The sequence below is a fragment of the Oncorhynchus gorbuscha genome, linkage group LG15 (genome assembly GCF_021184085.1).
Source record: "Oncorhynchus gorbuscha isolate QuinsamMale2020 ecotype Even-year linkage group LG15, OgorEven_v1.0, whole genome shotgun sequence".
Lineage (NCBI taxonomy): Eukaryota > Metazoa > Chordata > Actinopteri > Salmoniformes > Salmonidae > Oncorhynchus > Oncorhynchus gorbuscha.
Window position 1 is genome coordinate 952,945 of NC_060187.1, and position 14,645 is coordinate 967,589.

At 43.0% G+C, this 14,645-nt stretch overlaps 1 protein-coding gene across 2 annotated transcripts in view; it reads right to left on the reverse strand.

Moving 5' to 3' along the window:
• The window catches only part of si:dkey-66a8.7 (PI-PLC X domain-containing protein 1), a 28,674-nt gene extending 25,651 nt beyond the window's left edge, over window positions 1-3,023 (reverse strand). Inside the window, exons 1-2 of one of the 2 annotated variants that reach the window (XM_046301071.1) lie at window positions 2,631-3,019; window positions 860-996 (exon numbers count right to left, since the gene is read on the reverse strand). In XM_046301071.1, the coding sequence (XP_046157027.1) occupies window positions 860-996; window positions 2,631-2,745 (252 nt within the window). In that variant the 5' untranslated portion in view covers window positions 2,746-3,019. Of the gene's footprint in view, window positions 1-859; window positions 997-2,630 lie in introns of both variants that reach the window. The other variant, XM_046301072.1, reaches the window with a different exon arrangement.
• Window positions 3,024-14,645: the final 11,622 nt, after the last annotated feature.

A 14,645-nucleotide genomic window follows, 5' to 3' on the forward strand; every position in this document is an offset into this window, starting at 1 on the left:
CTCCAATTGGGGGAGGGGTGGTAGGGTTTGGGGAATAATAAAGGTATATTCTAAAAAAAAGTATGTATATAATGACGTATGCACGCTTTACTGGAATCCTAGTCTTCATCATGACGTATGCACGCGTTACTGGAATCCTAGTCTTCATAATGATGTATGCACGCTTTACTGGAATCCTAGTCTTCGTCATGACGTATGCACGCTTTACTGGAATCCTAGTCTTCGTCATGACGTATGCACGCTTTACTGGAATCCTAGTCTTCATCATGGCGTATGCACGCTTTACTGGAATCCTAGTCTTCATCATGGCGTATGCACGCTTTACTGGAATCCTAGTCTTCATCATGGCGTATGCACGCTTTACTGGAATCCAGTCTTCATCATGACGTATGCACGCTTTACTGGAATCCTAGTCTTCGTCATGACGTATGCACGCTTTACTGGAATCCTAGTCTTTATAATGACGTATGCACGTTTTACTGGAATCCTAGTCTTCATAATGACGTATGCACGCTTTACTGGAATCCTAGTCTTGAAAAAACAGACAGGCAGTCTGTGTCACAGATACTTTAAGTGATGAACCAGATGAACCACCATCGAGTGAGAAGTTTGGCTGAGAGAGGAAGTGAGAAGACTGCCACCACAACTCTGTGGCAACCTACTGCCTAACAACCGGTCTGTCTCCACTATTGTTGCTCAAGCTAATGCTATTCACAACACAACCGTCCATTTTGGTCTCAGACAAGAACTATGCATACTATGCTCACCCTACCTAGCCATTAGTCGTCTATTCAAAGCCTCCGGGCAAAACAGTTTTTTTTTTTTACAACAGATGTCACGGTATTAGCAGGCCCTGTACCTGCGTGGTAGACCACCTGTAGATAGCAGGTCTGGTGAGGCAGTAGAAGAGACCATCCAGGAGTCTAAATGTGTCAGACTCAGAGCGGATCAGAGGAGAGTTGATGTCCAGGGAGTAGCTCATAGCATCATGACTTCCTAAATAGGGATGAATGAAAGATTGTAATTTGCTTACCGAGGTAAAGACAGTTTCAGGTTGGATATTCAATCGATATTCGCGCTTTCAAACCTCAATAGCTTTCAAACCACTTGAGCCACAGACTCCAAATAAGTGTCATGTTGGGGAAACTGTGCACAATATTGCACAGGTCTTATTCACAATTTGGACATTCATTCGCTTTGAAAAAGCTGATAAACATGTGGAAATGTGAGCAGCATTTTGTATTCCTAGTTGAATTAGTTAGGGAGCGTAAACAAAGTACAAACTTTTTTTTAATATTTGAATTTCATTTATTTCCTTGGTCATGTGACCTATTGATCTCACACAAGGTTCAGAATGTTCAATCACTGGGCCGACACATTGCACACCCTTTAGTTAGTCCATTTTTATCTCACAAATGTTACATTACTTTTTCAAACTTTCACATTTCATTAGCTCCTTGGTCATGTGACCTACTGACCACAAACTACTTTCAGAATGTCCACGGACTGGCGGAGACGGGCGCCGCAAAGGCTTCTAGTGTGGTAACGCGACCGATCTCAGAGAAGCTGGCAGGAGCCCCAGGGAGAGTTCTCTTTTCTTTGTGAAGGGCGCCCTGGAATGGGTTCGCCCCGAGGAACCCAAGCCCTGGAAAGCTTTGCGGTTTCGGCGGCGTCTGGTGAGCTCTCGCTGGCCCTTGAAAATCCGGGGGAGAGGGTGTAAATCTCACTCTGGGCCGTACTCATATCTGCTGCAGGTCTCCAAGGTGAACAGCCTCTGGCAGGTGGGGAGTTTGACTGGGGTGGTACACCTGTCAAACGGTAACGCAGGTGTCCTAAGGCGAGCTCAGGGAGGACAGAAACCTCCCGTGGAGCAGAAGGGCAAAAGCTCGCTTGATCTTGATTTTCAGTATGAATACAAACCGTGAAAGCGGAGCCTCATTATGAACCTTGTTTGAGTCCAGTAGGTCACATGACCAAATAGCTATTGAAATTAGAATGTTTACAAAAATTAATGTAAAATTGTGAGATGAAAATGGACAAACTAAAGCGTGTGCAACATGTAGGGCCACTGAGTGGACATTCTGAACCTTGTTTGAGGTCTTTAGGTCACATGACCAAGGAGCTATTGAAATTAAAAAATGTAAATAAATAATTTAAAATAGTGTAAGATGTGAATCGACAAAAGTGTGTGCAATGTGCGTCTATCCCATCGGATTAGCTAGAACCAGTTTTGAAAGTTGTAGGAGTAATGCTTAAAGAACTATTGAAATTGGAAGAATTTGATTTGTCACTATGTTGATGGTCCCTAACTGCTGTTGGTGGATTTAAGGAAAATTACAGGCAATATCCAACCTGAATCGGTCTTTACCTCGGTCATTTGTTTTGTAAAGAAATTGTAATTGTAATGATGGTTATATACTTGTAAGAATGGTTATATAATTGTAAAATTGTAGGGATGGTTATATAATCATGATTAGGCTATAATGTCTCTTTAGGCAAATTAGTTTGGCTACTGAAGATTAGAAAGCCTATCGCAATTGGCCACCTGTCAACGTGAAAAAGAGAGGATTGTGGACGTTTAATGAATTAATTTAAACATGTACAGTTTGCATGCAGTTGAATAAAGTTACCTGGTATGGCGAGACTTGAAAGAGGCACATCCCACAGCTCCTCGGGCAAACTTGACATCCAGTCCTCATAATTCTGGTTATCCTCATCAGAATACATGGCAACTTCCGTGGACATTCATTCGTGTCAGTGCTCTGTCTCCCGAAGTTTCCACTGACATGCACAAGTCGAACCCCAGGGGTTTCTACTCATGACACCACTTCATTGCAAATAACTCCCATCAGTTCCTCTATCAGTTCCAGGCGGAAACTCTCAAACCGAAATAGTGACACCTCCATAAAAGCGAACAACAATGTGGGAATATCACCCAAAGTTGCATTTCCTGGTTTCGCTATTGTGTTTGCGCTCGACCGTTTAAAAAAAATGCCTTTACTTATTATGACTGACTCTGGATCAACTGTTGCTAGCATTGCTTTAAAACTGAGCGTTGATCCAAACAACAACTGGCTCTAGATCAGTTACTAAGAGGTCGTCAGTACTCATGTCGCTCCGCCTCTGTCACCCCAGAGAGTGTCTAAAAAGTTATTTCCCACAAAATGGCGAAAAAATAGTAATTTCAGATCATCAACAAACATAGGGATTGATTTATGCGAGTATTGATAATTTCACTTTTTCATTCTACAGTATTGTGGGTACAAATATTCCTGTAGTAGCTTCCTTTTTATCACACATAATACATTTAGGTCTATAAAATGTGGGATCCATAAATTGGTCTGATACAATCACGCTCAAGTTCAGTTAATGTCATCAGTCATATCTGTTATTTACACAGACAGTAATACTATCCCAAGAGAACAACATTACCTTAAGAATTAGAATACTGTAGCAATCCTTGCTATGAGTCACGTTACAATTTCCACCAAGTGGGTTGGTCTTACGAGCAATGTTTAGGATGTTTGCCATTCACACCAGCGACCCAGGTTCTCATCCACTCCAGTCATAATGTTCAAACATGTCAGAAAAGCTCAAATCAAGTATAAACTTAAGTTGCAATTAGATGCATGATTTGCTTTGAACCTCTGAGGTGTCCTGAAAGTGTTTCGCCTGTTCAGAGGAGGAAAGCAGTCCCAGTAGAAAGAATGTGAAGATGTGAAGAATGCAGATGTATACAGTGTCTTCAGAAAGTATTTCACAACCCTGAACTTCTTCCACATGTTGTTGTTACAGCCTCAATTTAAATTGAGATTTTGTGTCACTGGTCTACACATAATACCCAAAATGTCAAAGTGTTTTTGGACATTTTTACAAATGTATAAAAAATAAAAAGCTGTAAGTATTCAATCCCTTTGTTATTTCAAGCCTAAATAGAAGAAGTAAAACTGTGCTTAACAAGTCACATAATAAGTTGCATGGACTGTGTGCAACAGTCTGTACCTCACACATACAATTATCTGTAAGATCCCTAAGTCGAGCAGTGAATTTCAAAACACAGATTCAACCACAAAGACCAGGGAGGTTTTCCAATGCTTCACAGAGATGGTGGTGGCTGCATCATGTTATGGGTATGCTTGTCATCGGCAAAGACCAGGGAGTTTTTCCAATGCTTCACAGAGATGGTGGTGGCTGCATCATGTTATGGGTATGCTTGTCATCGGCAAAGACCAGGGAGGTTTTCCAATGCTTCACAGAGATGGTGGTGGCTGCATCATGTTATGGGTATGCTTGTCATCGGCAAAGACCAGGGAGGTTTTCCAGTGCTTCACAGAGATGGTGGTGACTGCATCATGTTATGGGTATGCTTGTCATCGGCAAAGACCAGGGAGGTTTTCCAATGCTTCACAGAGATGGTGGTGGCTGCATCATGTTATGGGTATGCTTGTCATCGGCAAAGACCAGGGAGGTTTTCCAATGCTTCACAGAGATGGTGGTGGCTGCATCATGTTATGGGTATGCTTGTCATCGGCAAAGACTAGGGAGTTTTTAGGAACGGAATGGAGCTTAAGTGCAGGCAAAATCCTAGTTCAATCTGATTTCCACCAGACACTGGGAGATTAATTCACCTTTCAGCAGGACAATAACCTAAAACACAAGGACAAATATAGACTGGAGTTGCTTACCAAGATGACATTGAATGCTCCTGAGTGGCCTAGTTACAGTTTTAACTTAAAGTCGGCTTGAAAATCTATGGCAAGACTTGAAAATGTCGGTCAAGCATTGATCAACAACCAACTTGATAAAGCTTGAAGAATTTAAAAAAGAATAATGTGCAAATATTGTATAACCCAGGTGTGGAAAGCTGTTAGAGACCCAAAAAGACTCCCAGCTGTAATCGCTGCCAAAGGTGATTCTAACATGTATTGTCAGAGGGGTGTGAAAACATCTCTAAATTAGATATTTATGTATTTGATTTTCAATACATTTGCAAAAAACCAACAACATGTTTTCAGTTTGTCATTCTGGGGTATTGTGTGTAGATGGTAAAACAACATGTTTTCAGTTTGTCATTCTGGGGTATTGTGTGTAGATGGTAAAACAACATGTTTTCAGTTTGTCATTCTGGGGTATTGTGTGTAGATGGTAAAACAACATGTTTTCAGTTTGTCATTCTGGGGTATTGTGTGTAGATGGGTAAAAACAATGAATAACTGTTTTATTCAGGCTGCAACAACATGTGGAATAAGGCGAGTATGAATTCTCCCTGAAAATGTTCAACTGTTCTGTTTGAAGTCTGCCTGTGGTGACTGAAACCACACCCTCCTCCAAACTGAAACCACACCCTCCTCCAAACTGAAACCACACCCTACTCCAAACTGAAACCACACCCTCCTCCAAACTGAAACCACACCCTCCTCCAAAACTGAAACCACACCCTCCTCCAAAACTGAAACCACACCCTTCTCCAAACTGAAACCACACCCTACTCCAAACTGAAACCACACCCTCCTCCAAAACTGAAACCACACCCTCCTCCAAAACTGAAACCACACCCTCCTCCAAACATTTGGAACCTTGCCAATGAACCATTTTCACCGATCAATATTTGGGATGACGTGTCACTAGTCACAGAGACTTGTTTGAGTGTTAGTAGTATGTTGTTTAAAGGTCTGAGTGACTTGACCTGTCATTGACCTATGGTTCCATTGTTCTAATAGCCAGACCTCTGACTTGCTATATTGAGAACTCCATTCCTCTCCGTGATCTCTAAACTGGAATCAACTTTAGAAGGTTTTAAGCAGTAATTACTAGAATAGTGTGAACAATACCCAAAACACAAGCAGAAATCCAAATAATGTTTTAAGTAAAAACATTTTTGAAGTTGAAGCCTATAAGGTAAACCATTCTGTAGATTGATTCTCAGTTGTATGAACGGGCTCTCATCTTGTCCACAGGCTCAGAGGTGCAGGTCTTTCAGTAATAATGAAGGCATGCATCCACTGTCCCCTACTAAAGGGTACATACAGTGGGGAGAACAAGTATTTGATACACTGCCGATTTTGCAGGTTTTCCTACTTACAAAGCATGTAGATCCAGAAAATCACATTGTATGATTTTTAAGGTATTCATTTGCATTTTATTGCATGACATAAGTATTTGATACATCAGAAAAGCAGAACGTAATATTTGGTACAGAAACCTTTGTTTGCAATTACAGAGATCACACGTTTCCTGTAGTTCTTGACCAGGTTTGCACACACTGCAGCAGGGATTTTGGCCCACTCCTCCATACAGACCTTCTCCAGATCCTTCAGGTTTCGGGGCTGTCGCTGGGCAATACGGACTTTCAGCTCCCTCCAAAGATTTTCTATTGGGTTCAGGTCTGGAGACTGGCTAGGCCACTCCAGGACCTTGAGATGCTTCTTACGGAGCCACTCCTTAGTTGCCCTGACTGTGTGTTTCGGGTCGTTGTCATGCTGGAAGACCCAGCCACGACCCATCTTCAATGCTCTTACTGAGGGAAGGAGGTTGTTGGCCAAAATCTTGTGATACATGGCCCCATCCATCCTCCCCTCAGGGGCAGTCATCCTGTCCCCTTTGCAGAAAAGCATCCCCAAAGAATGATGTTTCCACCTCCATGCTTCATAGTTGGGATGGTGTTCTTGGGGTTGTACTCAAAAAGCTCTATTTTTGTCTCATCAGACCACATGACCTTCTCCCATTCCTCCTCTGGATCATCCACATGGTCATTGGCAAATTTCAGACGGGCCTGGACATGAGCTGGCTTGAGCAGGGGAACTTGCGTGCGCTGCAGGATTTTAATCCATGGAGGCGTAGTGTGTTACTAATGGTTTTCTTTGAGACTGTGGTCCCAGCTCTCTTCAGATCATTGACCAGGTCCTGCCGTGTAGTTCTGGGCTGATCCCTCACCTTCCTCATGATCATTGATGCCCCACGAGATGAGATCTTGCATGGAGCCCCAGACCGAGGGTGATTGACCGTCATCTTGAACTCGTTACATTTCCAATAATTGCGCCAACAGTTTTTGCCCTCTCACCAAGCTGCTTGCCTATTATCCTGTAGCCCATCCCAACCTTGTGCAAGTCTACAATTTTATCCCTGATGTCCTTACAGAGCTCTCTGGGCTTGGCCATTGTGGAGAGGTTGGAGTTTGTTTGATTGAGTGTGTGGACATGTGTCTTTTATACAGGTAAAGAGTTCAAACAGGTGCAGTTAATACAGGTAATGAGTGGAGAACAGGAGGGCTTCTTAAAGAAAAACTAACTGGTCTGTGAGAGCCAGAATTCTTACTGGTTGGTAGGTGATCAAATACTTATCATGCAATAAAATGCTAATTAATTACTTAAAAATCATACAATGTGATTTTCTGGATTTTTGTTTTAGATTCCGTCTCTCACAGTTGAAGTGTACCTATGATAAAAATGACAGACCCCTACATGCTTTGTAAGTAGGAAAACCTGCAGTGTATCTAATACTTGTTCTCCCCACTGTAGGTCATACCCAGTCTCGTGAAGGGTAAACACATGTCAAGGCCGTATACTAACCTTTTTTTATGTTGTACGTTTAACCTTTTGCAGAAAAATGCAATGAAAGTATAGAGGGTTACTTTACTCCTCGTGAACAGCAATCAGCATTTACCCACCTAGGCCTAGATTCAACCAGTTTACCCACCTAGGCCTAGATTCAACCAGTTTACCCACCTAGGCCTAGATGCAACCAGTTTACCCACCTAGGCCTAGATGCAACCAGTTTACCCACCTAGGCCTAGATTCAACCAGTTTACCCACCTAGGCCTAGATGCAACCAGTTTACAAGGCCTAGATGCAGTTTACCCACCTAGGCCTAGATTCAACCAGTTTACCCACCTAGGCCTAGATGCAACCAGTTTACCCACCTAGGCCTAGATTCAACCAGATTACCCACCTAGGCCTAGATTCAACCAGATTACCCACCTAGGCCTAGATTCAACCAGTTTACCCACCTAGGCCTTTCAACCAGATTACCCACCTAGATTCAACCAGTTTACCCACCTAGGCCTAGATTCAACCAGTTTACCCACCTAGGCCTAGATTCAACCAGTTTACCCACCTAGGCCTAGATTCAACCAGATTACCCACCTAGGCCTAGATTTATCCAGTTTACCCACCTAGGCCTAGATTCAACCAGTTTACCCACCTAGGCCTAGATTCAACCAGTTTACCCACCTAGGCCTAGATTCAACCAGTTTACCCACCTAGGCCTTTCAACCAGTTTACCCACCTAGGCCTAGATTCAACCAGTTTACCCACCTAGGCCTAGATTCAACCAGTTTACCCACCTAGGCCTAGATTCAACTTTACCCACCTAGGCCTAGATTCAACCAGTTTACACCTACCTAGATTTTTACCCACCTAGATTCAACCAGTTTACCTAGATTCAACCAGTTTACCCACCTAGGCCTAGATTCAACCAGTTTACCTAGATTCAACCAGTTTACCCACCTAGGCCTAGATTCAACCAGTTTACCCACCTAGGCCTAGATTCAACCAGTTTACCCACCTAGGCCTAGATTCAACCAGTTTACCCACCTAGGCCTAGATTCAACCAGTTTACCCACCTAGGCCTAGATTCAGCCAGTTTACCCACCTAGGCCTAGATTCAGCCAGTTTACCCACCTAGGCCTAGATTCAACCAGTTTACCCACCTAGGCCTAGATTCAACCAGTAGATTCAACCAGTTTACCCACCTAGGCCTAGATTCACCTAGGCCTAGATGCAGATTTACCCACCAGAGGCCTAGATTCAACCAGGCCTAGATTTACCCACCTAGGCCTAGATTCAACCAGTTTACCCACCTAGGCCTAGATTCAACCAGTTTACCCACCTAGGCCTAGATTCAACCAGTTTACCCACCTAGGCCTAGATTCAACCAGTTTACCCACCTAGGCCTAGATTCAACCAGTTTACCCACCTAGGCCTAGATTCATCTAGTTTACCCACCTAGGCCTAGATTCAACCAGTTTACCCACCTAGGCCTAGATTCAACCAGTTTACCCACCTAGGCCTAGATTCCTTTAGATTCAACCAGTTTACCCACCTAGGCCTAGATTCAACCAGTTTACCCACCTAGGCCTAGATTCAACCAGTTTACCCACCTAGGCCTAGATTCAACCAGATTACCCACCTAGGCCTAGATTCAACCAGTTTACCCACCTAGGCCTAGATTCAACCAGTTTACCCACCTAGGCCTAGATTCAACCAGTTTACCCACCTAGGCCTAGATTCAACCAGATTACCCACCTAGGCCTAGATTCAAGTTTACCCACCTAGGCCTTTCAACCAGTTTACCCACCTAGGCCTAGATTCAACCAGTTTAGATTCAACCAGTTTACCCACCTAGGCCTAGATTCAACCAGTTTACACCTAGGCCTAGATTCAACCAGTTTACCCACCTAGGCCTAGATTCAACCAGTTTACCCACCTAGGCCTAGATTCAACCAGTTTACCCACCTAGGCCTAGATTCAACCAGTTTACCCACCTAGGCCTAGATTCAACCAGTTTACCCACCTAGGCCTAGATTCAACCAGTTTACCCACCTAGGCCTAGATTCAACCAGTTTACCCACCTAGGCCTAGATTCAACCAGTTTACCCACCTAGGCCTAGATTCAACCAGTTTACCCACCTTAGATTCAACCCACCTAGGCCTAGATTCAACCACCCACCTAGGCCTAGATTCAACCCCCACCTAGGCCTAGATTCAACCGGTTTACCCACCTAGGCCTTTCAACCCCCACCTAGGCCTAGATTCAACCAGTAGATTCAACCAGTTTACCCACCTAGGCCTAGATTCAACCAGTTTACCCACCTAGGCCTAGATTCAACCAGTTTACCCACCTAGGCCTAGATTCAACCAGTTTACCCACCTAGGCCTAGATTCAACCAGATCAAGCATTAACCGGCGATAGCGACACATATCTGATGTTTTGGCGGAGATGGAGGAGTAGCTTCCTTGGAGCTGTCAAATCTCCCACTCGCGTTAGAAGTTCAGAACCAGAACCAGAACCAAACCAATAGGCTGTATAGAAATAATTGGGCTCAAATTAAAAAATATTCAACTAAATAATAAGGATTTCTTGCATCCTCATCGAGGTGTGGATTACATCTCACATGACAGTGTTGGAACAGTGTAAACAAGGCTGCATGAGATTTCTGTTAATACAACTCCATGCAGCCAATGGCAATGTCCGCTTTAGATGTAATGCCGGGAGCTGCTTGTGGATTTGACAGCTCTAAGGCAGTTCCACCTCCGACACCGTCAGAACAACTGCTGTGCGGACATCGACTAAAGTGGATCTCATTGAATGGAGACCCTATTTTTATTTTTACCACTACATCACTGGTCATACCTCAACTGTTTTTACCACTACATCACTGGTTATACCTCAGCTGTTTTTACCACTACATCACTGGTTATACCTCAACTGTTTTTACCACTACATCACTGGTTATACCTCAACTGTTTTTACCACTACATCACTGGTTATACCTCAACTGTTTTTACCACTACATCACTGGTTATACCTCAACTGTTTTTACCACTACATCACTGGTCATTTTTACCACTACATCACTGGTTATACCTCAGCTGTTTTACCACTACATCACTGGTTATACCTCAACTGTTTTTACCACTACATCACTGGTTATACCTCAGCTGTTTTTACCACTACATCACTGGTCATACCTCAGCTGTTTTTACCACTACATCACTGGTCATACCTCAGCTGTTTTTATCACTACATCACTGGTTATACCTCAGCTGTTTTTACCACTACATCACTGGTTATACCTCAGCTGTTTTTACCACTACATCACTGGTTATACCTCAGCTGTTTTTACCACTACATCACTGGTCATACCTCAGCTGTTTTTACCACTACATCACTGTTCATACCTCAGCTGTTTTTACCACTACATCACTGGTTATACCTCAGCTGTTTTTACCACTACATCACTGGTTATACCTCAGCTGTTTTTACCACTACATCACTGGTTATACCTCAGCTGTTTTTATCACTACATCACTGGTTATACCTCAGCTGTTTTTACCACTACATCACTGGTCATACCTCAGCTGTTTTTTACCACTAAATCACTGGTCATACCTCAGCTGTTTTTTACCACTACATCACTGGTTATACCTCAGCTGTTTTTACCACTACATCACTGGTTATACCTCAGCTGTTTTTACCACTACATCACTGGTTATACCTCAGCTGTTTTTTACCACTACATCACTGGTTATACCTCAGCTGTTTTTACCACTACATCACTGGTCATACCTCAGCTGTTTTTTACCACTACATCACTGGTTATACCTAAACTGTTTTTACCACTACATCACTGGTTATACCTCAACTGTTTTTACCACTACATCACTGGTTATACCTCAGCTGTTTTTACCACTACATCACTGGTCATACCTCAACTGTTTTTACCACTACATCACTGGTTATACCTCAGCTGTTTTTACCACTACATCACTGGTCATACCTCAGCTGTTTTTACCATTCCCTTTATAGTGCATTCTACTTGTATGCACACATGGCCCTGCTAAATTATATTATTATTATTATTATTATTATATTATTTACCCTACATCACTGGTTATACCTCAGCTGTTTTTACCCTACTTTATACCAGGGCCCTATTCCACTTTATAGCTGTTTTTACCACTACATCACTGGTCATATCTCAACTGCAGAACAGGCCCTATTCCTCTGATATAGTGGTTTATGTACCCCACATACTTTCCCTTTATAGACCAGGGGGCCCTATTCCCTTTATAGTGCCCTACTTTTGACCAGGGCCCTATTCCCTTTATAGTGCCCTACTTTTGACCAGGGCCCTATTCCCTATATAGTGCCCCTACTTTTGACCAGGGCCCTATTCCCTTTTTATAGTGCCCTACTTTTGACCAGGGCCCAGCCATGCTCTTCAGTTGGTACAGTGTTATAACTAGAGAAACGTTTTAACCACAGATATGGGATATCTAATGGAAAAACATGGTAGGTGGGGTTTTTTAACCTCAAAGTGTGCTAACCATTGAAGTGCCCATTCTGTATATGCTACTTTAAACCAGTGCTGTGTGAAGTGCTTGTTGTGGTCTAAGACACCGACAGAGGTTTTAGTGAAAACATTAGTCATATCATTATTGCTTAGGTCAAAGGAGCATTTTAAAACATGTGGCCACTGCCTGAGATATGAAAATACATACATTGCATAAAGAGAGGCCTAAAGATAACAAAAGTTCACGTAAACAGGTACATCAATATATCCGTGCAGGTCAGGAAGACAGCAGCTCAACAGACAGGAAGTGGAGAGAGCAGCTCAACAGACAGGAAGTGGAGAGAGCAGCTCAACAGACAGGAAGTGGAGAGAGCAGCTCAACACAGGTAGAAACAGTTCACTGTTGTCAATAATTTTGTGCAAATATATCTTAGCAGATAATGATGTTCAAGTCAATGATATTATTTTATTTTGAAAACGAGCCATGTTTTATTTCATCATGCTGCAGTTTCATCCTCTTCTTTAGGTGAGTTCTGTCACGAACCGGCACCAAGTTCAGAATAAAAAGGGAGACAAAGTGGAGATAAGGAATAACAAAATATATTTATTACCTGAAGTAATGTAAATACAATGAACAATGGTGTGTGTAGTCAGTAGTGAGTGAGTGTTTGCACGCATAAATGTGATAATGAGGGGCGTTGAAAGGTGCCAAAGCAAACAAACAAAACCAGCCACAAAATGCCACAAACAAAATCTATCAGTGTGTCTGCATGGAGTCTCCTCAATGAATGGGGAAGAGGTGTATTTATCCTGGGACACACCCAGGCCCAGGTGTTTCCCATGTATCTGACAACCCTCCAGGCTCCGCCCACCGGCATCCTAGGAGGAAAACAAGAGCAAAGAGAAAGAATACAGCAGACAGAGTGGGAGGGTCGTCACAGTATAGTAATGTAATTATACATGGTTGTATGTTCTGTTACTATAGTAACGTAATTATACATGGTTGGAGGTTCTGTTACTATAGTAATGTAATTATACATGGTTGGAGGTTCTGTTACTATAGTAATGTAATTATACATGGTTGTAGGTTCTGTTACTATAGTAACGTAATTATACATGGTTGTAGGTTCTGTTACTATAGTAACGTAATTATACATGGTTGTTGGTTCTGTTACTATAGTAATGTAATTGTACATGGTTGTTGGTTCTGTTACTATAGTAATGTAATTGTACATGGTTGTATATTGAATGACCCTCACCCTCACCCTCCGATCCAACAGGTCCCAGACGTGCTCAATGGGATTGAGATCCAGGCTCTGGCAGAACACTGACATTCCTGTCTTGTAGGAAATCAGGCACAGAACGAGCAGTATGGCTGGTGGCATTGTCATGCTGGAGGGTCATGTCAGGATGAGCCTGCAGGAAGGGTACCACATGAGGGAGGAGGATGTCTTCCCTGTAACGCACAGCGTTGAGATTGCCTGCAATGACAACAAGCTCAGTCTGATGATGCTGTGACACATCGCCCCAGACCATGACAGACCCTCCACCTCCAAATCGATCCCACTACAGAGTACAGGCCTCGGTGTAACGCTCATTCCTTCAACGATAAACGCGAATCTGACCATCATCGCATGTGAGGCAAAACCACAACTCGTCAGTGAAGTGCACTTTTTGCCAGTCCTGTCTGGTCCAGCGACGGACGGTTTGTGCCCATAGGCGTCGTTGTTGCCGGTGATGTCTGGTGAGGACCTGCCTTACAACAGGCCTACAAGCCCTCAGTCCAGCCTCTAGCAGCCTATTGCGGAGAGTCTGAGCACTGATGGAGGGATTGTGCATTCCTGGTGTAACTCGGGCAGTTGTTGTTGCCATCCTGTACCTGTCCCACAGGTGTGCTGTTCGGATGTACCGATCCTGTGCAGGAGTTGTTACACGTGGTCTGCCACTGTGAGGACGATCAGCTGTCTGTCCTGTCTCCCTGTAGCGCTGTCTTAGGCGTCTCAGTACGGACATTGCAATTTATTTCCTTGGCTAAATCTGCATCCTCCTTGCAGCGTGCCTAAGGCAAGTTCACGCAGGGACCCTGGGCATCTTTCTTTTGGTGTTTTTCAGAGTCAGTAGAAAGGCCTCTTTAGTGTCCTAAGTTTTCATAACTGTGACCTTAATTGCCTACCGTCTGTAAGCTGTTAGTGTCTTAACGACCGTTCCACAGGTGCATGTTCATTAGTTGTTTATGGTTCATTGAACAAGCATGGGAAACAGTGTTTAAACCCTTTACAATAAAGATCTGTGAAGTTATTTGGATTTTTACGAATGATCTTTTAAAGACAGGATCCTGAAAATGGAACGTTTCTTTTTTTGTTTATTGAATCCATTTTAGAATGAGGCTGTAAAGTAACAACATGTGTAAAAAGTCAAGGGGTCTGAATACTTTCCGAATGCTCTGGGTGTGTTTATCTTTTAAAAATAAATGTTCCTTCATTATTTTCCCCTAACCCTACCACCCCTCCCCTAATTAGAGTAAACTAATGAAAAACACTACTTAGGCTTCTGATTCCAGCTTATACATACT